Source organism: Acinonyx jubatus, chromosome D3 (genome assembly GCF_027475565.1).
Source record: "Acinonyx jubatus isolate Ajub_Pintada_27869175 chromosome D3, VMU_Ajub_asm_v1.0, whole genome shotgun sequence".
Taxonomy (NCBI): domain Eukaryota; kingdom Metazoa; phylum Chordata; class Mammalia; order Carnivora; family Felidae; genus Acinonyx; species Acinonyx jubatus.
The window spans coordinates 70,309,204-70,332,142 of record NC_069392.1 but is presented as its reverse complement, the minus strand read 5'-3'; the positions used below and the strand labels follow the sequence as shown (position 1 = coordinate 70,332,142).

The 22,939-nt window shown below is 35.0% G+C and overlaps 1 protein-coding gene across 2 annotated transcripts in view; it reads right to left on the bottom strand.

Annotated features, from left to right (window-relative positions):
- The window catches only part of DCC (DCC netrin 1 receptor), a 1,130,837-nt gene that overhangs the window by 588,019 nt on the left and 519,879 nt on the right, over positions 1–22,939 (bottom strand). For both annotated transcript variants that reach the window (XM_027068985.2, XM_027068988.2), the window contains exons 4-5: positions 5,838–5,988; positions 4,510–4,646 (exon numbers count right to left, since the gene is read on the bottom strand). In XM_027068985.2, the coding sequence (XP_026924786.1) occupies positions 4,510–4,646; positions 5,838–5,988 (288 nt within the window). The remainder of the gene's footprint in view (positions 1–4,509; positions 4,647–5,837; positions 5,989–22,939) is intronic.

The following is a 22,939-nucleotide window of genomic DNA, read 5'->3' as shown; positions in this document are numbered from 1 at the left end:
ACATTTCTCTAGAAAGTTGATAAGGCAAATAATTGAGAAAACCTGTACACAAAGGTCAACTTTTAATAGTGTATATTGTTTATATTGCTGCAAACAGCTTTAAAAAGAATTCTAGAATCCTTTTGAGAAAGCTCAAGACTGTTTTCATTTTGTCACCAATGTTAGATCCCATGGCTTCTCCTCAACAGTGAATTTTCCACCCATCTCCTTCTGCATGTATATGGACAATGCACAGGGTTTGTCCAAGGCCAGACACTCCATTGGTTAAAGATCCCATATCTTTTTAAAGTATGCATTTCTCCATTGATTCAGATATTGAATCAATCTAGGCCTAAGGTAAAGCTTAGAAAATAAATCAGGCAAATCTCCTGAATGTTTATGAAGGGTGATTATAATTCTTGAGCCAGAAAGCTAGGAAATAATAATGGGAAATAATAATGGACAGAATACCATTCTTTAGTTCTTTTCTGAAAAACAAAGTTTAAAAAAATAATCACAGCACTAGTGCTTTAAACAGAATATAACACTGTTCAGAATTCCTCCCTCTGCAATCTCCTTTTTAAGACTTTGCCTGCCACCACTTACTCAGGTTCTGTCTTTTATGAGAGCAAAGACTATCAACTCTTCATATCTTCACAGATTCAATGTAAACATACAAAATTGAGGGAAAAAAAAAACATACTCAAAAGGCAGGCAATTCACTGGGGGCAATTAGGGCAATTAATTGTATGAATCTGTAATTACACTACAAACCTAATGAAGCCAGACCTCAAACCTTTTGTAGGTTTCCCAGAACCTAGTGCAGTCCATGTACTCAAAATGCATCCACCAATGCTAATTGATGAATATTCTAATAGATCATAAACATTAACATAAATGGTTATTATTAGGAATTTATTTATTTATTTATTTATTTATTTATTTATTTAATTTATTCATATGCACTTTAAATAAGTTGTCCTTAATCCTGTCTAATACAGATTTCCCCAAGAGGTTTAACTATTATGGAACTCTTTAAAAAATGTTTATTTTTTATTTTTGAGAGAGAGAGATATGGAGAGTGCACAAGCCAGGGAGGGGCAGAGAGAGAGAGAGGGAAACAGAGAATCCAAAGCAGGTTCTATGCTTTCAGTGCAGAGCCTGATGCAGGGCTCAAACCCCCAAACTGTGAGATCATGACCTGAGCTGAAGTCCAAGACTTAACTGACTGAGCCACCCAGGCCCCCCTATTATGGAACTTTTAATATCCACTTTATAGTGTAAATTCTTTAAATATATTTAATGTTTATTAACTCTGAAACTCTTGAGGAAGACCACAGAATTTCTCTTGTTGTGTACAAAATGATATCATACTTAAATAGTCTTAGTTCAAGCAGGTTCACATTCAAAGCCAGTCTAAGTGCAAAAAAGAACCATGATTTGAAAGGCAAAACAAAAGCCTGATAAAATGCATTATTAAAGCTTATAAGCACAAGCTTGGATTTCTTGCGGGATTTTATCTTGTGAATAATTTACATTATGGTTAAATTCTTAAAACTGATGAAAACTATTTGGATAACACTGATAATGAAGTTCATTTCTTTTCATCTTTTACTTAAAAAAGGAAAGTAATAAATTACATTTTCTATATAAACTTAGTCCTGCAGCATGAGCTTGACTTTGTATCAGAATAGTCAATGACTATATCAAAGGTTTTATTATATCAACATTTATTTTTAGCCTGGGTAGATGAGTTAAATAGAATGATGATTATCTCCTGAATTAAGGCATGCTTTCTATAATAGTTATAGATCATACTAGGTCTGTGGGAGATCTTTAAAATTTATACCCTGGGGCATCTGGATGGCTCATCGGTTTAAGCGTCTGACTCTTGATTTTATCTCAGGTCATAATCTCATGGTTCATGAGATCAAGCCCCATGTCATGCTCTGACAGTGTGGATGCTTGGGATTCTCTCTCTCCCCCTCTCTCTGCCCTTTCCCCATTCACGTTCTCTCTCTTTCAGAATAAATAAACATTTAAAACGAATGCCCATTACCAAGAAAATTAAAAAAAAAATTCCCAAGACATAAACACAACTGCAATTTTTAAATTAATAATGCTTCTAATTTATAGATTCAACATGTAATCTATAATGAGATTTTTGGAACTAGAGTGATTTATTTAGAATAAAATTTGAGTCTAATAGCAACAAAGCCAGCATCCATAAAGAAAACTATGTGATACCCTATATAAAATGTAAAATAAAAACAAAAAACAGAAACAACAAAATATATACACAAAGAAACTACACAGCACAGTTACTCTTCTTCCTATATAAAGAGTTCCTGCAAATAAACAAAATAAAGATGAATATTTTAATAAATATATGAAGGTCGGGGCGCCTGGGTGGCTCAGTCGGTTAAGCATCCGACTTCAGCTCAGGTCACGATCTTGCGGTCCGTGAGTTCGAGCCCCGCATCGGGCTCTGGGCTATGGCTCAGAGCCTGAGCCTGCTTCCGATTCTGTGTCTCCCTTTCTCTCTGCCCCTCCCCCATTCATGCTCTGTCTCTCTCTGTCTCAAAAATAAATAAAAACATTAAAAAAATTAAAAAAAAAATAAATATATGAAGGTCAAAAAGATTGATAGGTAACTCACAAAATGCAAAATGCAAATGTCCAGTAAAACTATAAAAAGAAACAAATTTAATAAGGATGCAAATTAAAACAAAGAGACTCCATTTTATAAAGTTGTTAGGCAAATATTGGGGCATGGAGAGAAATGTATTCTTTCAGAGACAGGCAATTCTTGCACTGCTGGTGTGGGTATGAGCATTTTTTGTGATAATTTTCCTTAGGATATAAGCAAATAACTGACAAAGATACAGAAGAATAATCATCAAAGTGTTTTTGGTGTTGGTGTGTGTGTGTGTGTGTGTGTGTGTGTGTGTGTGTGTCTGTGTGTCTATGGGTGTTTAAATAGAACATGGAAACAAGATAATGCTCAACAATATAGAACTGGAGAACATACACATATACACAGGAACACACAAAAGAAGAAGCTATGAATGTCAGTGTGTATGTATATATGTATGACCCTACATATATTTTTTGGCTAATTTCTCAGAAATCCTAATTTATATGCATTTGGCTTAGATATCAATATGAAGCATCATGTGTCTAAATACTGTGCATTAATTTGATATAAAATCTGATCTCATATATTTGCAATTATAAGTTTACCTATAATCATTATAAATTCTATGACTGCATTTGCCTTATGATCAGCAGTATATATTACAATATAATTTCTATATAGCCATCATGTGTTGCTATACTTTGATGTTACAAATGTAAAAGTTCTTTGTTTCACCAAAAAACTTCCACATGAAATGACTACATTAAATTGCTACCATTTTAAAGACAAGCTGATGTTTCAGTTAGAATAATGCTATCTCTAAAACCAAAGAATTAAAGTCCTTTGCTTATTCTTAGTTTAATATTTACAGTTTGATCAAAGAACAAACAACTCCATTGTCTCACTCTCACATACATCATTACCCTATCTGAAGATGAAAGCACTTTCTGAATAAACTTTAAAGCCAAAAAGTAAAATGGATAGAATAATATTATGATGCAGGTTAGCAGATGCACTAGGCATACCATATCTTTTCATTTCTACTGAATTTTTCCTAGGCTTTTTACAAGGTAAAAAGATTTATTCCAGAGGCAAAAATCCAAAGACTGGTAAACAATTTTTGCTGTTGTTACAGGAAAAAGCAATTGGAATTCAAATGGTAAAGCACTTTCTCCAAATTACATGATTCAAATGAAACTGACTAAAAACAATCTGGGGTAGATGATAAAAGAGGTGTTTGAGTATGTACCCTATATAACAATTATTAATTTGCAATGGTATGAGGTAACCCTACCTTTCTGAATAATATGTAACATCCGTGCCTCTTAAATTTCTTTAAAGATTCTTTCTATGAAAATTTTCTTTAGATGCATTTGATTTTAATGGTTCACTTTCAACATCACATCTACAGTATTTCCATATTAACAAAACAATCTTACCAAGACATTTGAATTTAATGTCAGGGACCCTGTCATCTCAAGTGATATCTGACTTTTCCACTCCAGTGCATATTGTTTATACAATTTCTCTCATTCATCCCTTCATTTACTTTCCCCAGATAAAATATTTGGGAATCTCCCCTTTTATATTTAACTCTTTTGCTGCTTAAGACATTTGTTTATTAATAATTTTCCATAGGTTTCAGTTGTATCATTGGAATAATTGGACTAAAGAGTGATGCATCTGGATTTTAGTCAATGAGCAAGTATTCAAACACTGCATTTAATCCCTATGCAATTAATCAAAGTAGAGAAAGGACATGTGTGAAACACTGGGACTTCATAATTTCATACTAATAAGCACAAGAGGTAATTCAGGAATAAGCATTTAAAGTGTCACAGTGATGCATTTTGAAAAGGGCAGTGTAAATGAATCTTGAGCCATTGACTTACCCAAGACCGTGAGCTCTGCAGAGGCACTAATATTCTCATTTTTATATGTAACAACACAGGTGTAAGTTCCACTATCATCATCTGTCACATTGGAGATAAGCAGATTGCTTCCACCCAGTAAAGAATACTTTTTGGACCTGAAAGACATAGGCATATAAAATTAGAGAGCAGATTAATGTAGGGATATTTAGGTGTATACCAGGCAATGTACTCAGAGGTTTAAATAAACTCCACAAAAGATCAAATTATCAAATTAGAAAGAGAGTCTATTTTATGAGGCTTTGATAACATCACATTTATTGATCAAAAATCGATTCAAGGTAAACCAATCCCACTGGAAGGCAGTGATCAAAGAAATTAAACAGATTAAACTTGGAACCAAGCTTAATACTGAAAAGAAATTTACAGATAATCTGGCCCAATTCTCTTATTTTGGATTTGAGGACCACAAGTACCAGAAAAGTGATTCCCCACAGTGGAAGGCAATGTCTTGTGTCCTGACATCCAATTTAGTAATCTTTGTACAAAGCCACATTCCATTGTGTACCAGGAATATCTGGCTACATTCAGAGAACACATTTGACATGCTAAAGCTACAAACAGATTTCTCACATGCTTTCATATTCTCAGAAGTATAGTGACACCACACCATATAGTGTTGTTATAATATAGGTGGGAGGTGAAAGTTATGGTCTATGATCCTCTCTCATCATAGAAAACAGAAGTGTTAAAAAGGAGTACACCATACCTCCAAATCAATAAAATTAATTTCTTAAGTGAAATCCATTTAATCAAAACGTTTCAGACTAAGCACTCCATTCTATTAAGAGTTTACTTTCTAACTACGCTTTAATATGAACGTCTACTAATTCAAAGCCAGCCATGTTCTCCTTTTGTTTTATCTTAAATATTTGTTACATCTGGAATATGAAAGGTATAACTGGACCTGAAAAAAATTTCACAGACCCTATAATGACATGCTATATATTTCAAATCAGAAAATTTTAATTTCTTAATAAATATTTCACTATACCACTTCCTTAGGATGAGATTCTCCAAGGTATCTTTGCTGAATATTTTTTGGACAGTGTTATTTTAACAGCAACACTGGCTTTCTGAACTTCTTTTCTGAATTGATCTCATGGATTTTGACTCTGTCCTCCATCTCTTTATCCCAGTGGATAAAAATCTTCCGTATATTGTATAATGTCAAGGAATGTGGGAGGAAATCAATTATCATTAAAAACCCTAGTATTTCTAGGTACCTTTAGCAAATGAGAAAGATAAACAGTGACATATACTTCACAGAAGTCTTCAATGTGTAATACCTGAGTTGGACGACTTCCTCTCCTCGTAACCAGGTAAAACTCGGGGGAGGATAGCCAGAAACACAGCACTCCAGGATGGCATCTTTTCCTTCAATGGCTACTACATTGGATGGTCTTTGCAAAAAATACAGCTGCCTATGTAGTCCTGGATCTGTGGAAAGAAAACACAGGATCACATCTTTTTATGAAAAGCACTGTAAAGATAAATGATGTAGCTTGAACCAATTTTTTCCTAATAAACACTCCGATAGGGAGGAAGAAAAGAAAACAATGAAAAGATGCGAATGAAACTTATAAACTAGAATCTTAAAAGGCTTTTCCATCCCCAGTTTCTAGGATCATGCTAGTAGAATATTCTTAGCAGTTGATGACATCACAGTATAAGGCAAAAGGCAAAAGCTTGAGGTTAGTAGTCACTCGTGTGGGCTGCAGAATTTCTCAGTTTCTCATTAGAGAACAAGACTATATTACCAGTAACTTTTCTAAATGTGATCACTTGAAACTTTCTGATATGTTCAGTTTGTCTGCCACTAATATCTATTCCACTTCTTCTGCTTTGTCCATTGCTTCCGTGGCTGTCAGGACGATGTTAAATAACACACAAGCATTAAGAAGACAGAATGTAGAAGGTACTAAAAAAAATCTGCTGTCTTCAAAACAGAGCTTACATTAAATTTTGTTTTGTATAGCAATAAGTTTGGCTGTTTATAAGCCTTCTGCTTATTTTTAATTTCTAACAACATCCCAAAGCATTTGTCCCTAGAGCTGAGACTCTGCATAAAGAGTTCTTTATCCTTCTACCTAGCCCAAAGCATTTTCTAGCTCTATATATCCAACGTTATCCATTTGTTCTAGCAGGTAACTAAAAAAAGTATCTATTCAACCTAAAAACTCATTCCATTCACCTTAGAACTCATTTGTTCCAAAGTTGCTAAAATTATGTCAGATGGAATAAGAAAAAAAGTTACAAAATCCTAAGCACAAGGTTCAACACAGTTAAGAGAAAACTCTGAGAGTTAACAGCTTCTCTTCCATCTCCCCACATAGTCCACTCCTAATCCCCGGGACACACCAACAGCAGTCTATGGTTAGGTGAGCTTAGAGGAAATCCTCCTTGCCATGGTGATACATTCTCTGACCTGACCTGCTGACTAAATTTCTATCACTCAAAGTTTATTTAAGATAAGATGTATTTCCACATCACTATTAAAATCCACATCCCCCTATGGAGATTTGGTTTAGGCTATTTTCAACTACTAATGTATTAAATTGAATTAGCATGTAATCTGTAATTTTTTAAACTCAAAGCACAGTCTTGAAGCAAAGAAAATGAGGCCATGAAATCTTAAAAACTAGGATTGGGGCAGATGGAGAATTGCCAGGGGAGATTAGAACCAACTGTGTCATAGTGTGAGCCATGGAGGAGCAGAGGGGAAGTGAGGTAGGAGGAGACCTGGGGAACATTTTAACATCACTGTTAGTCTTCCTTGGCCTGACCCAACTCCATACAGCTTGATCACAGGTTAATAAAAGAATATCAACTCTGTAGTTAAAGGTTGGAATAGTAATTGTCATCTAAAGTACTGTGTGTGAAGAAAGAGAAACACTATCTGGTGTTTCTGGTTGTTACAGCAACAAAAATAAATACTTTCGCAATGAAAATATTGAAAGAATTTTTGAAATGTGTTAATCCTTATTAAATCAATATTGTAGAAAAAATGTCTCAAAACTTTAAAAAGATTGCTGGTGGGATATGTCATTTCCATTTTTGAAAATGACTTTTCAAATCAAATGAAAATAGTTGGAAGGATAATGTTGCTTAACAATAGATTTCCTGAAATAGAAGTTTCCTAAAATGTACATTATAAATAGCTATCTTAATAATGGAGTCCTATCTATCAAATGCTTTACTTCTATCACCTGTACCTCAGTAAAAATGTTTCAGCTGCATATACTGTATAATACTATATACTGTTATGCACACACACACACTAATGTTATAATACTAGAGCATCAAGTAAGATCTACTTAATTTGATCTTATAGCTAAAAGAAAAATTGAGTTAGAGCCTATGTGCAATACTATTTATACATTAAAGAACCAAAATTCAACTCAGCTATTATACTTTATTTTATTAGAAAACAAACTCACTCAATACAAAATGTTTTTTATTTTTTTACTTTAATTTATTTAAAAAATGGAATAGTAGGGAGTTTCCATATACCAGTTCCCCATCCCCAATAGTTGCCCCTATAATTAACAACTTGCATGAAGATGGTACATTTATTACAACTAATTAAGTGATATTGATATATTATTATAAACTAAAGTCAATAATACACCTTAGGCTGACTCTTTTTGTTGTATAGTTGTATGGGTTTTGACAAATGTGCAATGTCAGTACAGCATTACAGTATCATATAGCTTCACCACCCTAAAAATCCCCTAACCTTCATGTATTCATTCATTTCCCATCACCCCTATTTCAAATCCCAGGAAATCACTGGATTTTCTACTATTTCTCCAGTTTTATCTTTTCCAGAGAATCCTGTAGTTGGAACTCTATAGTATATAGATTTCTCACATTGATTTCTTTCACTTAGTAATATCCACTTAGGGTTTCTCTATGTCTTTTGAGTGCTCAATAGTTCATTTACTCTTCTTGCTGCATAATATTCCATTATATGGATCTACCACAGTTTGTTCATCCATTCACCTATTGAAGGAAAACTTGATTGCTTGGTGATTATGAACATATCTGCCATAAATGTGTATTTGCAGATTTTTTCTGGCCATAACTTTTCAACTTAATTGGGTAAATGGCTTGAAGAGTGATTGTTATAGTGTATGATAAAACAATGTTTATCTTTGTAAGAGACTCCCAAACTGTCTTCCAAAGTGGCTCTGAAATTTTGCATTCCCATTGGCAATGAATGAAAGTTCCTATTGTTCCTATCCTCATAAGCATTTGGTGTGGCCATTTTTTTTTTCATTTTAACAGGTGCCTAGTATTATAACTGTTCCAACTTGCAATTCCCTGATGTCACATAATATTGAACATATTGCATATGCTTGGTCTCCATCTTTTAGTTCCTCTTCGGAAGGTGTGTGCCTATTTTTAAAATCGATTTGTTTGTTTTCTTATCATTGAGTTTCCACTGCTTGTATATTTCAGACACAAGTCATTTTATCAGATTGTGTTTTGCACATATTTTCTGTATGTGGCTTATTTTTACTTTCTCTTAACATTGTATTTTGCAGAGCAGAAATGATTAATATTACAACTTGTCAATCTTTCCTTTCATGGGTCATTTTATAGGTCTAAAAATTCATTGTTGAACCTAAGTTCACCTAGATTTTCTCCTATGTTGTCTCCTAGAAGTTTCTATAATTTTGCATTTTACATGTGGGTCTATGATCTGTTTTGAGTTAATTTTTTGCAAAAATGTATAAGAAGGTCTGGGCCTAGAGGTTTTGTTTTATTTTGTTTTGCATATGAATATCCAATTGTTCCAGAACCATTTGTTGAAAAAACTATCCTTTCTCCTTTGGCTTGATTTTGTACCTTTGTGAAAGATCAGTTGACTTTATGTGGGTCTATTTCTGGGTGCTCTGTTTTGTTCTATTGATCTGTTTGCCTGTTATTTGGCCAATATCACACCATCTTGACTATTGTACCTTTACAATGAGTCTGATGTCAAACAGTGTGCATCCTCAGACTTTCTTCTTCAGTATTGTTGTCACTATTCTATGTCTCTTGTCTTTCCATAAAAACTTTTGAATCAATTTATTGAGATACACAAAATAACTTTAACTCACTGCGATTTTGTCTTTATCTTAAAATATCAATAGTTCAGGCATCACTGGGCTCATATTGCCACAAAATAACTGCTATTACCTTTTTAGACAGAGCTTGTATATTCCAGATGACTTCAATCTCTGCCTGCCCCATTTCAATTATGTTTATTATCTTTGTAGCTTCATTGGAGGCATTAGTGTTTGTGACCTGATGATAGGTATAAAAATGTCAGCTATTGCCTGATAAATTTGGTTTTATTTTTTCATTCTCTATAAATGTATAACCCAATAAAGTCTAAGATTATGGAAGTTTCCAAAAAAAGCAAATAGAATTTTTAATTTTTTTTTAATGTTTGTTTATTTTTGAGACAGAGAGAGAGAGAGAGAGAGAGAGAGAGAGAGAAAAGCATGGGTAGGGGAGGGACAGAGAGAGAGGGAGACACAGAATCTGAAGCAGGCTCCAGGCTCTGAGCTGTCAGCACAAAGCCGGATGCGGGGCTCAAATCCACAAGCAGCGAGATCATGACCTGAGCCAAAGTTGGACACTTAACTGACTGAGCCACCCAGGCGCCTCAGCAAAGAGAAATTTTTTAATAGTAAATAGCTTCCTATGTTTCACAACATTGTGATGAATTAAATATGATCACCAATTTTTTTAGTTCCTTCAATCCAGAATGGAGGGTCTAGTTCCCTATAGTTTAATTCTGGCCTGGCCCTATGTTGTGCTTTGATCCATAGATTATGTCATACTATATGAACTCTGGAGCTAAGGCCTCAAGAGGTATTACAGTTTCTTCCATGACTCTTTCTGAGACTAGCGTCTTAGTCTAGCCACCTGAAGAAGACACATGACAGATAACTGAGTTAAGTTCCCCCAAGTCAAAAATGAGTACCAACTGACAGATGTTTGAGTTAGGCCAACTTGAATCTTCCACTTTTGCCAAATGTACACAAGGGAGCCAAAGTGAAACCAGCAGAGGAACTGCTGAGATATACCACAGGATTATACAAGAAAATAAATTGTTTCAAGTCACTAAATTTTAGACTGGCTTATTATGTAGCAACAGATATTTGCCTTATTTTTCTTCTCTAAAATTTGATTTTTTTTAAAAAAAGGGTGTCAAGAAAGTAGATTTACATTTTTAAATTAGGGAGGATAGGGGCACTGGGGTGGCTTAGTCAGTTAAGCATCTGACTTCAGCTCAGGTCATGATCTATGGTTCATGGGTTTGAGCCCCACATCGAGCTCCGTGTTGACAGTGCAGAGCCTGCTTGAGATTCTCTCCCTCTCTCTCTGTCCCTCCCTCACTCATGCTGTCTCTGTCTTTCTCAAAATAAATAAACTTAAATAAATAAAAGAATGTTTAAAATAAAATAAAATAAAATAAAATAGGGATAATGGGACACCTGTATGCTTCAGTTGGTTAAAGCTCTGATTCTTGCTTCAGCTCAGGTCATGATCTCATGGTTTGTGAGATCAAGCCCCATGTCAGGCTCCATGCTAAGAGCATGGAGCCTGCTTGGGATTCTTTCTCTCCCTCTCTCTCTCTGTTCCTCTCCAACTTGTGCATGAACATGGGCTCTCTGTGTCTCTTTCCTTCTCAAAGTAAATAAACTTGAAATGAAATGAAATGAAATGAAATGAAATGAAATGAAATGAAATGAAATGAAATGAAATGAAAGAGGACAGAGGTACAATTGTCAATACTATTTTTGTGTGATAGAATCATAGGTGATTTTTATTTATATCTTTGGATTTCCAAAGCTTTTTATAAGAACATATATTAGTTTCAGTGTACACAGTTTTGTTAAATTCTGTTGTTGTAAGGTGGATGACAATTACACAAGGAACAAAGAAATTATAAAAGTAAATGATTAAGACACAAGGCACATATTTAAGAGCAGATGAAAGTTTTCTCTCTAGGCTCTACAATAGTATGGATAGAAAAGCCCTGGAAAGAATAAACTTGAAATTCTAGGTCATGACTTTAGTTGACTAAATTGATTTTAAGGGGCTATGATAGAATTAAGAACTATTCATAAAAATCATTTTTGTTCTTGCTATATGGGCACTGAATATTCATACCCAAATGGAATTATTCAGCTAATAGAACATGGCAAATTTTTCCAGTTAATTAATGAGCATGATTTAATCACATGACATGGAATCAGAATTCCAGTTTGTAACATTCTATTTAATTAACTGGGTGATGGGTACACAAATGGTCATTTTATTTTTATTCTTTAAACTGCACAAATGTTTCATATGCTTCTATGTATGTGCTACATGTTTTAAAATGAAAAAGAGACGAGAATGCAAGGGTAGAGACAAGAAAACATATTTGGCAATAGCTTTAAAATCAAACCAGTAAAAATTGATTTTTTTCTGTCAATTTATGTATTAAAAATAAACAAACAAAAAAAAGAAGCAGACCTCTTTAATATGATGTTCATGGAAGTTAATGCAAAAAAAATTATGCAGCCATTTTTCTAAATTGATTATAAGAAGTCTGATTTGCTTAGACTAAAACCCAGTTTAACTTTTTCCTGTTGGTAAGGGAGTGGGAAATGTTCGCCTGATTCTCAAACCTGATCTTATTCTCATCCTGGTGGCAATAAAGCTAATTCTCTTCAGAGGGCCAGAGGGTAGTATGTAACTAAAGGGAGAAGAATCATGACAGTGATACTGCTCTCTGACATACACATTTATATTGCATTTAAAGTGTAACATCTTAGCGTAACATGCTGCTTTTGCTTATGCTTCCTTCCTTCCTGCCTGCCTGCCTACCTGCCTGCCTGCCTGCCTGCCTACCTGCCTACCTCCTGCCTTCCTGCCTGCCTACCTGCCTGCCTGCCTGCCTGCCTGCCTACCTGCCTGCCTGCCTTCCTGCCTGCCTGCCTACCTACCTGCCTACCTGCCTGCCTTCCTGCCTTCCTGTCTTCCTGTCTGCCTTCCCTCCTGTCTGCCTACCTACCTACCTGCTTGCCTGCCTGCCTGCCTGCCTACCTGCCTACCTGCCTGCCTATCTGCCTACCTACCTACCTTCCTGCCTTCCTGCCTACCTCTCTGCCTTCCTGCCTGCCTACCTACCTACCTGCCTGCCTGCCTGTCTGCCTGCCTGCCTGCCTGCCTGCCTACCTGCTTGCCTGTCTGCCTATCTACCTGCCTACCTTTCCCACCTTTCTAACTTTTTAAATGAAAAATCTGGCCAATATATTTGGCTTAAACTGTTATCTGAGTTGGAGAGGACTGATCCATAATCATTAGGAAAATGAATAATGATGTAGACAGTGGATCTCACAACTATGTGGTTTCGGGAACCACTGTACTCTTAAAAACTACTGAGGACCCCAAGGAGCTTTTATTTATGTAGTTTATAGCCATAAATATTTACCATACTGAAAGTCAAAATTGAGAGACTTTAAAAAAATATGTATTCATTGAATATTTATTCACAATTTACCATAATATATGTATTTTAACTGTATTAACTGTATTTTGTTTTTCCAAAACAAAAAAAATATTAGTGAGAAGATGGGTAGTACTTTATATTTTTCTAAAATTTTTAATGAGTAGTTTAATAGAGAATAACTAGATTGTTATGTTGAATAATGCATTTGCTTTGTTCTGGTATGTTTATCTGGTTGAATTACATGAAAATAACTAACCTCCAACAGATATGTAGTTGGAAAAGGAAAGGTGTGTTTTAACTGCCTTTTCAAATAATTGTAGATTTTATCCTTTAACACTACTCCAGTAAGTAGTTTCTTGAAAGTTACTTGTAACATGGAATCCGACGCCATATTAATAAACATTCTCCACTGCTATATAAAAATCCATTGCTCTGTCCTGGACTGTGAATAGATCTTTTACCCATGAGGGATTCTTGTCACATCAAGCTGTGGTCATTTGGGATGGCACAGTGAATTAGACAGATCTTCCCACTGTTGACACATTTCATTACACAGTATCAAAAATCCCCATTTGTTACTATTGCCACCAATCCCATCAGAAAGGCCTTTTAATGTTGTGATGCTGTCATGCTCAAGTGGCAGATACAAGTTTTCCAAATTTCTAATTTTAACTTAAAAGCTTGAATTTCATCCTTGGCAGCAGATACTATTTTCCTTAAACTGACTGGCTCACTTTGTTCATTTCTGAGAAAATGTCTAACCAGTACCCAAGTCTGAATAGCTATAGTTTTTCCGTTGATTGCCCTTTCAAGAGAAAATGGTGTTCTATAAAAAAAAAAAAAAAGCTAATTCAGCTTGAAACTCAAATGTTCGCGAAAATAAAAAAATCAATGTACTTAGACATCCTTCATATGCATTTCCTCTTTTTATATGCTGAATATTAAAAATATATGCACTTAAGGATTAAGAATTAATAAACTTAATAATTTTTATCGCATCGTGAAAGGTATTCTTAGTCAACATAGGGAAACAATACAAAAAAAACCCCAAAACTGTATGATCATTAAAATAGGTTTGACCCTGCAGATTCCCTAAAAGTGTCTCGAGAAACAGTAAGAGTCCATACAGCATACTTTGAGAACCAGTGTAGACACAGCTTCAACAAATTAGCCCATCTTCTGAGAAGAAGCCCATTTCCTTTCAACACGGGAATAGTTTTGCATCCTTGAAGTAGAAACTGATAAGAATAACGATTACTCGGGGCGCCTGGGTGGCTCAGTCGGTTAAGCGTCCGACTTCGGCTCAGGTCACCATCTCGCGCTCCGTGAGTTCGAGCCCCACGTCGGGCTCTGGGCTGATGGCTCAGAGCCTGGAGCCTGCTTCCAGTTCTGTGTCTCCCTCTCTCTCTGCCCCTCCCCCATTCATGCTCTGTCTCTCTCTGTCTCAAAAATAAATAAAAAGCGTTAAAAAGAAATAATGATTACTCTTCCTCTTCCTTATTATTATTATTACTATTATTTCTGTTATTATCATTATTTATTTGCATTTGTGAGGGCGGTAAAAATCTTAACTATTTCCAATCACTGTCTTTCAGCAGTCGATTAAAAATCAACAGGACAACTGGGTGGCTCAGTTGGTTAAGGGTCTGAATTTGGCTCAGGTCATGATGTCACAGTTGATGGATTCGAGCCCTGCATTGGGCTCTGTGCTGACAGCTCAGAGCCTGGAGCCTGCTTCGGATTCTGTGTTTCCCTCTCTCTCTGCCCTTCCCCTGCTTGTGTTCTGTCTCTCTCTCTCTTTCAAAAATTAAATAAACATTTAAAAATTTTTAAAAATTAAATTAAAAAAAAATCAAGAAGCATCTTGGACCATATAACCTGACACATTTACCTACACTTCACATATTTAGAAATAAAAACTCCACTGTCTTCAGAGCTCATTACCCAAAGAGACATGGGGAGGCACACTAGTGAAAGTAGGGAGAGTATTTTCTATTTAAGGGCATTTCAATAAAAAAAAAATTCTATCAGACACTAATGTGGCCAAATTGAGTTTCTGAGGCCAGCTAAAAACTAAATTGGACTCTGCATTTGCAGGCCCAAATGTGTCAGGGCCACATGATTTTGTCTTACCTCATGATAGAAAACTGGACGGATTACATATGTCATCCAACGCTGGATACATTTTATAGTGAAAGGTGACTCTCTTTATTACTATTCTAGGACAGTTGATGTGACCAATGAGTGGAATGCATGCTCACCCTGTGATGACAATGACTTTCTTTTAATGGGGCCATTTTCCTCAATTATTGTTTATGGATCTCAACACTAAACCTGCATAGCTGAATCTCAAGAATAACTGAGGCAGAGAGAAATTTAATTATGGACTGTTGGTGTCTGGGCCACCAGACAAAAATACCGGTGTTCACAATTTAATAACTATCTTCCTCAAAATAACCAGCGCTTGCTTTTAATTTTGATGCTTCCTGAATACAGAACCTTTCCCCCTGCCCTTGTTGTATACTCTTTGGTTTTCTTTATTAAATGACTGACTCAATGGAATATCAAACACTTTTCCAATTGGAAATGAAAGGACACTGCAGGCGACAGTGGGGTATTGTCTTTGATTTCTTCCCAGGCATAAGAGTTACAAATTAATTTAACTTCACAGAGATGGTTTCCTGACTGCATCCTCAATTTCAGGCTAACATACTGTTTACCTGCTGGCTCCGTAGCCATCCCCCATCTAGTTCTGTTTCAGGAAATTCAGCAGGTACCGTGTGCCTTCAAACCAAAGCAGATATAATAATACATTCTCTGAGTGAAAAATTCCACCGAACTCCTTCTAACTCTGTGTTTAGAGTGTATTTTATTAAAAACCGGCTTAATCCAAGGTGATCACAGGAAAATCAAAATTTATTTAATAAAAAAAGAAAAGAAAACTCCATCTGGCTGAAAGCCAAAGAGCTTTGAACAGGGTAGGAGAAAGAAACCATTTCTCAGGAGCTAGTATTCATCCCTCTGTGATTCTATTACTTCCCTTCCTCATTTACACCAATTCAGTACTAAAAATGACATTCCCTCTCTGTAAATATTCCTACATCTGTTCATATTTCCTCTTTCTTTCTCCATGTACACACACATACTGCTATTTGTAGATAGAGTTTGGAAGAAGAAAGCAGAATGTCTATTCTTACCATTGGCATATGGCTGTATCCCTGTGTTTCATGGGCAAATTTTGAGTCTATCAGTTTCATTTTGTAGCAGGGTTGAAGGAAGTGGTTTTATATTTATAGAATGATTTTTTTTGTAGTTTTACAGCTGATGGTAGAGTCCCAGAAAACAAATGTTGCCATTATGATGTGTCAAAGTTAGTTTAGGGAACCCAGAAATCTTCATAATTTATATACATGCGTAAAGCAGAATTTAAAATTTTCTAGAAAAGTAATGGATTATTTACTCCAACTTTTGTTTTTGATAAAGAACCAAAAAAGTACTTGCGTTATTTCCTATTTGGTCAATGTTGAATAATAAAGGTATGCTCATTAACTCATGACTAAATATGTGTTTTTTTATGCTCCAGGAATAAACTGGTATCAAGCAGGACCAGAAAAGGAAGCTCCACCCATCCTTTCACTGATTTTTTGTGACTTTTGCACTAATAGGATATAGGTTGGGCTTCCACATATGCTCAGAAAAAGTGTCTTGTTTATGAGTCAAGGCAGACTGCTGCTCTCTTCAGTCAACTACCCTAGGGATGATAAGTGTCATAATCCTAGTAAATGCAGAGCTGACTATATATCAGCCCCAAAAGACTCTTGGGAAAGAAATATTCTCTCTTTGTCAAGAAATCTTCATTCCTCCTTACAGAGAACAATCTCAAGTATATTGTTTTTGCTTTTGACCTTGTATTAAATAGCAACACATCAGGGGATGGAAGTTTAGAGGAGATCATATAAATAGTATCTAATATCACTCAAGGTCCAGAATGAAAATCGAAAAACTAGTGGATCTAGTGAGGGAGAGATCACTAGTAACATTAGAATGACAGACATGGCAAGAAAAAATGTAACCAATCCCCCAGTATTTCAAGTACTTTTAACTTGGAGTCCTGGAGTAGGTAGATATCCCCAAAACAGCACTGAGGGATAAAGACTTTTGTTGCACAAATTCAAGAATCAAACACATATTGTCTACATATCCACTGTAAGTCATCTTAGGCTTACTAACATATAAACTTTAGGCTTACTAGCATATAAACTTGGTTGCATCTAAATGGAATTTCATCAACTCTTTAGGAAATACTGATTATCTTTACTGCCTTACATTTGTTAAAAGACCTGACCTGCAAAACTAATTCTAATATAGCATGACTATCCACTGGTTTCCACGCTCTGTTCAGCCCCTGTTCTCAAAGAGGGCAAGCCAAAGCTATTATGGTTGGGGGTAAAGGGGTGGAGCACATCATGATACGCAACTTGGTCATTTCACTGTATGGTCAGTGGTATACAATAGAAGTTATCTTATTTTCCTTTGGTGTGCTTTTTATGACAATATAAACCACCTCAAAACCATTGTTTTTTTAAATTAATTTAAAAGTAAGACAGTCTCATAGTTTATGAGATTGATTTTTGACCATTATTATTGTGTTTTAGCATGGCCTCATAGTTTTTAACAATTAGAGTTTGTCTAGAAAACTTGAACTTTTAAACACTGTGATTGCAATGGCAGAGTTGGAGATGAATGTGGAATGAAATAATAAATGAGAGTCTTGGTAGTGAGAAAATTTGGAAAGACTGCTCTAGACCAACCTCTTCTCTTAAAAGACAAGGAAATTAAGGATTTTATAAGATTCAGTGAATTGGTAATACCTAATAAAGATCAAATACCAGAAGTCTTATTTATCTTCTAACTCATTCCTAAGCCAGTGCCTCTTGCAATATTTTATACAGTAAAAAAAATAATGTTGACAGAAAGTTGGGGTGAAAATCATGTAGCAATGTATTACTAAAGAAACAGTTGAAGTATAGTCTGCCTTTTAATAGACATGAAAAGCAAATGCAGAGACAGATGATACTATGGATAAATAGCGTTAAGTATGTGTAATTAACTACCACCAAACAAATGAACACTTAGATATCCAGAATCTAAATCAGGTAATTTACAATCAGATAAATAATATTGACATGAGAATCAAACTGCTTAAGACTGAAATTTCTAAAATGCCAAAGTAATTACAATAGTTAATAAGGACTTAGCAATTACAGGCATTGTATTTGGCCTCTTAAGTTAAAACCTCATAACCACTCTAATAAATAAGTAACATTACTCTCTACATTTTGCAAAATAAACAAAGATTTAGATAAATAACCTGTGCTAAATTGCACCACTAGTAAGTGATAGGACTGAGATTAGTACTTAGTCTGGTGTCATACTCTATGCTTTTAGCAATTTATTATAATAATATTTCAATTGATCGATAGTAACTCAATATGAAATAGATCGTGGCAATCCACATGCTGACTCCTTCATGCAATCTGAATTAAATCTGATTTACTATTTAGGAAACACGGTTCAAATACAATATAGTCATATTTCATTCTTTTCTAAGTACATGTAAGAGAGAAGCAGAAAAATCCATTTTATCCAACTTAGATCTATGAAAGGTGAATAGCATTCTGTTTATAGCACAGCATAAGAAATAGTTTTATTCAAAACTAACCTAAGTAAAAAGGCAGACTATGGGAAAATCCTTTAGTGCAATGAAAAACATTAAGTATGGTACAAGAATACCAGGTTATAAGTTAATTCGATTTGCTCTTCACTTTCTTATTCCTACTTTTCTGTGAGTGTGTTTATATCATGATACATATTACTGAAAAACCTTCAAGGATGCCAACCATGAGTAAAGTGAATAGAATCAAGTCTAAATTTCTAGACACGGGATTCAATGTTCTCCATAAAAGAAGTTCAACTTCTCATTCCAGATTTATCATCTGCTATCATTCTACAAATGGTTATCATCTGAATATCTAGAAAAGGAATAATCTCTACAAACAGTCTGCAAATTTTCCACCTAAAATTGACTTATCCCTTGTCTGTGCTGATTTGGAACTAGATATGTTTACCTGAATTTACAATTCCTTCCCTTATGTTAGTAATATGGTTACATGAATTAACTGTCTGGCTCAATGATAAATTTAAAAAACAAAGATGGGGCGCCTGGGTGGCTCAGTCGGTTAAGCGTCCGACTTCGGCTCATGTCATGATCTCGCGGTTCGTGAGTTCAAGCCCCGCGTCAGGCTCTGTGCTGACAGCTCAGAGCCTGGAGCCTGCTTCGGATTCTGTGTCTCCCTCTCTCTTTGCCCCTCCCCCACTCATGCTCTGTCTCTCTCTCTGTCTCTGTCAAAAATAAATAAACATCAAAAAAATTTTTAAAAAAACAAAGAATGTGTCTTCTTTGTTTTCTCTTATAGACTATTATTCTGGGAAATTATAAAAACTAATGGTAGCAAAATGTAATTAATTTTGAAATATAAGCAATATTCAGTCAAACCAAAAAGTTTTATGTATCCATCAGTAATAGATTCTTGGTGATAAACACAGTTCTGAAACTATTTTGTTTTAAAACTATATATATATATATATATATATTTCCTTTAAATAATATGAATTTTGAAATGGTTTTTGTTAAAATGCATTTCAATGAAAATAAATATTAGAGAGAAAAATCATTCAAAATATACTTTAGTCCAATGTATTCCATTAAAAGCCAATGCTTCTAATTGTATAGATATTTAGAGTTCAGGTCTTTCCAAGACCCAGAGTCATTTAATTGCAGCTAAATGAATGAACAATAGATTGGATTACCAATTGATCAATTCAATTAGGCCATTAAGAAAACTGAAATAAGAGCTCCAATGTATGGGCCAGTTATTTCACTCAACCTAGTACCCAAAGCAGATTTATAATTCAGCAATTCAATCTACTGCTTGGCACTCAGATGTCATGAGAACTAAATAAACTGAACCTGACAATCCCAGTGGCCCCTCAATACCTCATACATTCTCCATCACGAAATGCTTTAAACCATCGCAACCTTATTCAGTACTGTATTATCAGTATTTCAAAACAAAACCCCTTTACAACAATTTAATACTAATTTACTCTGTTACATTACTCTGTTAAAAATGTACAAGTCCTCACAAGCAAGAATTCAATTTCTGCCTTAAAACATTAGTTAACACATTAGTTACCAATTTCCCTAACTTTGAATGAAATAAGTAATTATTCATTTAATCTGGAAAGTGTAAAATATTATGGGGAAATCTCATTTAAAAGTTTATAATTTTTCTTGAACACAATAGCACCAATTCCATCCCCAATCTCACAGAAAAGTGTGACTATCTAGATTTTACTGAGCCCAGACTCCATTCTCTCCCTCATAATCAGTATGTTTCTAAGACCTCACCTTAATTAAGATCTCTTCTCTCATCTTCATTTCTCAATCCTGCCTGATAGCCTTTTAGTAGCCACTGTTGGTCAATTCTCTCCAGGTTAATGCCCCACATTCTACCTTAACTTCATTCTTCCAGTTTATCTTCCTTACTTCCCGTTTGTCCCCTCCAACACATCTGTGCCCTATGACCCTAAGTGCAGGTCGCCTGAAAAGCTATTATATCTCCTTTCTCTATGCTGTGCTGATGCTGTACTTTTGTCCTGGTGTATACTTCTTTGCTCTTCATAACTGGCACCTGGTGTTTCTCTCTATGTAAGGGAATACCGCTGTTACGTCCTTCACAGCACAATCCACTTTCACTGTCTGTTTTCCCCACTACACTATTGCTGTCTTAGGGCACAGTCGCCCAAGTTTGTATTCCTAGCAACCAGCATGATGGCAGGTTTATAAAATTCACTGGAGAGTTTGTTGAATAAGGTACTTATTTAGTTAGTTAGTAAATAAACTGAAATAAACTGAAATTGCTCCTTGAAAGGCAACATTTCAAAACAACACTTTGATTCTTAAAATCTGAATTTAATAGAACTCAGTTAACTTGGTGATATCGGGCATCTGATATATAAAAGGGGTGACTTTTATTTTATATAAACTTGAATAAGAACATCAAATTATATATGAATTAGTACTAGATAACTTTCTACACACATTAGTATTTATGTTTAAAGCTAATCCAAAAACAAATAACTTCATCAGTCAAGATGGTACTTAAATGACCATGAAGAATATATTATTTTAAAGAGTGGTGACCATTCAGAAACCACTTTAATGCTTCTAAGTCATGTTAATACTTTGATGGTTTTCTATTTTAACTGACTCCATCTTACCTGATTAAATAAGCATTAGAAGAGAGAGTGGGTCATCTATGTATCTAATTTATTACTTCCTCAGATTGGTACTTATAGAAAACAGAAATTCATTCAGAAGGGATTAGCATGATTTTAAAAATGAGAAAACCATAAGCGGCAATTAAAAGAGGCTGGGATTGACCATTCATTCATTCATTCATTCTCTCATTCAATTTTGCACTCACAGTGGATTTGTGTGTTTGACCTCTAAAGCAACTTGCAAACTCAGGGATAAGTGAAACAAACATATGCTCCTTCAGCAGAGCCTTTATGCGGTCAATAGCATGCGAGACAGGCTTAACCAAGTATGACAACAGTGTGTGTGTGTGTGTGTGTGTGTGTGTGTGTGTGTGTGTATTACCTCAGGTCATAAATCTTTTTGGAAGCTTATATTTGAAATGATAGAACTCGGAGAAAATTTCTCATTGTATGTACTGACTTAAAAAAATACAATTTCCATTCACATAAAAAATGCCCACACACCTCCAAAGTATACCAACATATTCTTGATTTTCAGCAAATTAACAAGATGAAATTTGGCTTTAAATAAATCTCCATGGATTAGAATGCAAATGTGTTTTACAAGGTGAATAAATAAATGTAAAGGGTGATCTGATGCTTATGTCTCTGTGTCTTTCAAAACTTTCCACTTCAGATTTAATATTTAATTAGTCCAACTTTATCCCTTAATACCACTGGAAAACAGACTTTTCACTCATATTAAGATAGCCTAACATAGTCTTGCCAATTTTCTGTGTGACTTACCTAGGTTTCCCATCTGATTGACTTAGATGCATTATTAAGGACATATGAATATAAATATTTAAAATTTTTGTGTATCTAATGGATGCCTAAATAAATGCATGTATGTGTTGGGAATAAATGCTACATTAGCATCTGTCACTGCCTAGCGGATGAAAGGAAACAGTGGTGCTGATGGTTATTGACATGTATAAGTCAGTATCCCTGTGACTGATGGAGGAGAGAATACACAAAAGAATTAGAAGAGGTTTCAGAGATGTCCTTATCGTAGTACCTAGATGTGTTCAAATTGCCAGTTTGCTTTTGAAGTGGACTTAGGAATATTACCCTCTCTGTAGCTGAAGGACTTGTGATAACTGCACACAGCATGTGGAGACAAAAGCCAACATCAGTGCTTTGATAGGAAGTCTGTCACAATTACTCAAGTGTGTGTCTTCTTTGTGATTCTCACAAGTCTCTATAAACCCTATAGTGCGATTAAATGGCAAAGTAGATACTACATAGATAGAAGATAGTAGCAGTTATTGGAAGAGAGAGATGTTAGAAAATATCCAGTCTAACCTCTGGTTATGTAGGAGAAGAAAAGGAGCCCAAAGTCTTAGATGTGCCAGATAAGAGAAAGGAAGATAAGAGGTAGAGAGAAACAACTTCCTTTATCATAATATCAGTCACACTTTATTGTAATGACTTACATGTCCATATTCATCCAGCACTCTAATAAGCAAGACTCTGTGTCAGTCTTAATCCTTGCCATATCCCTGTACT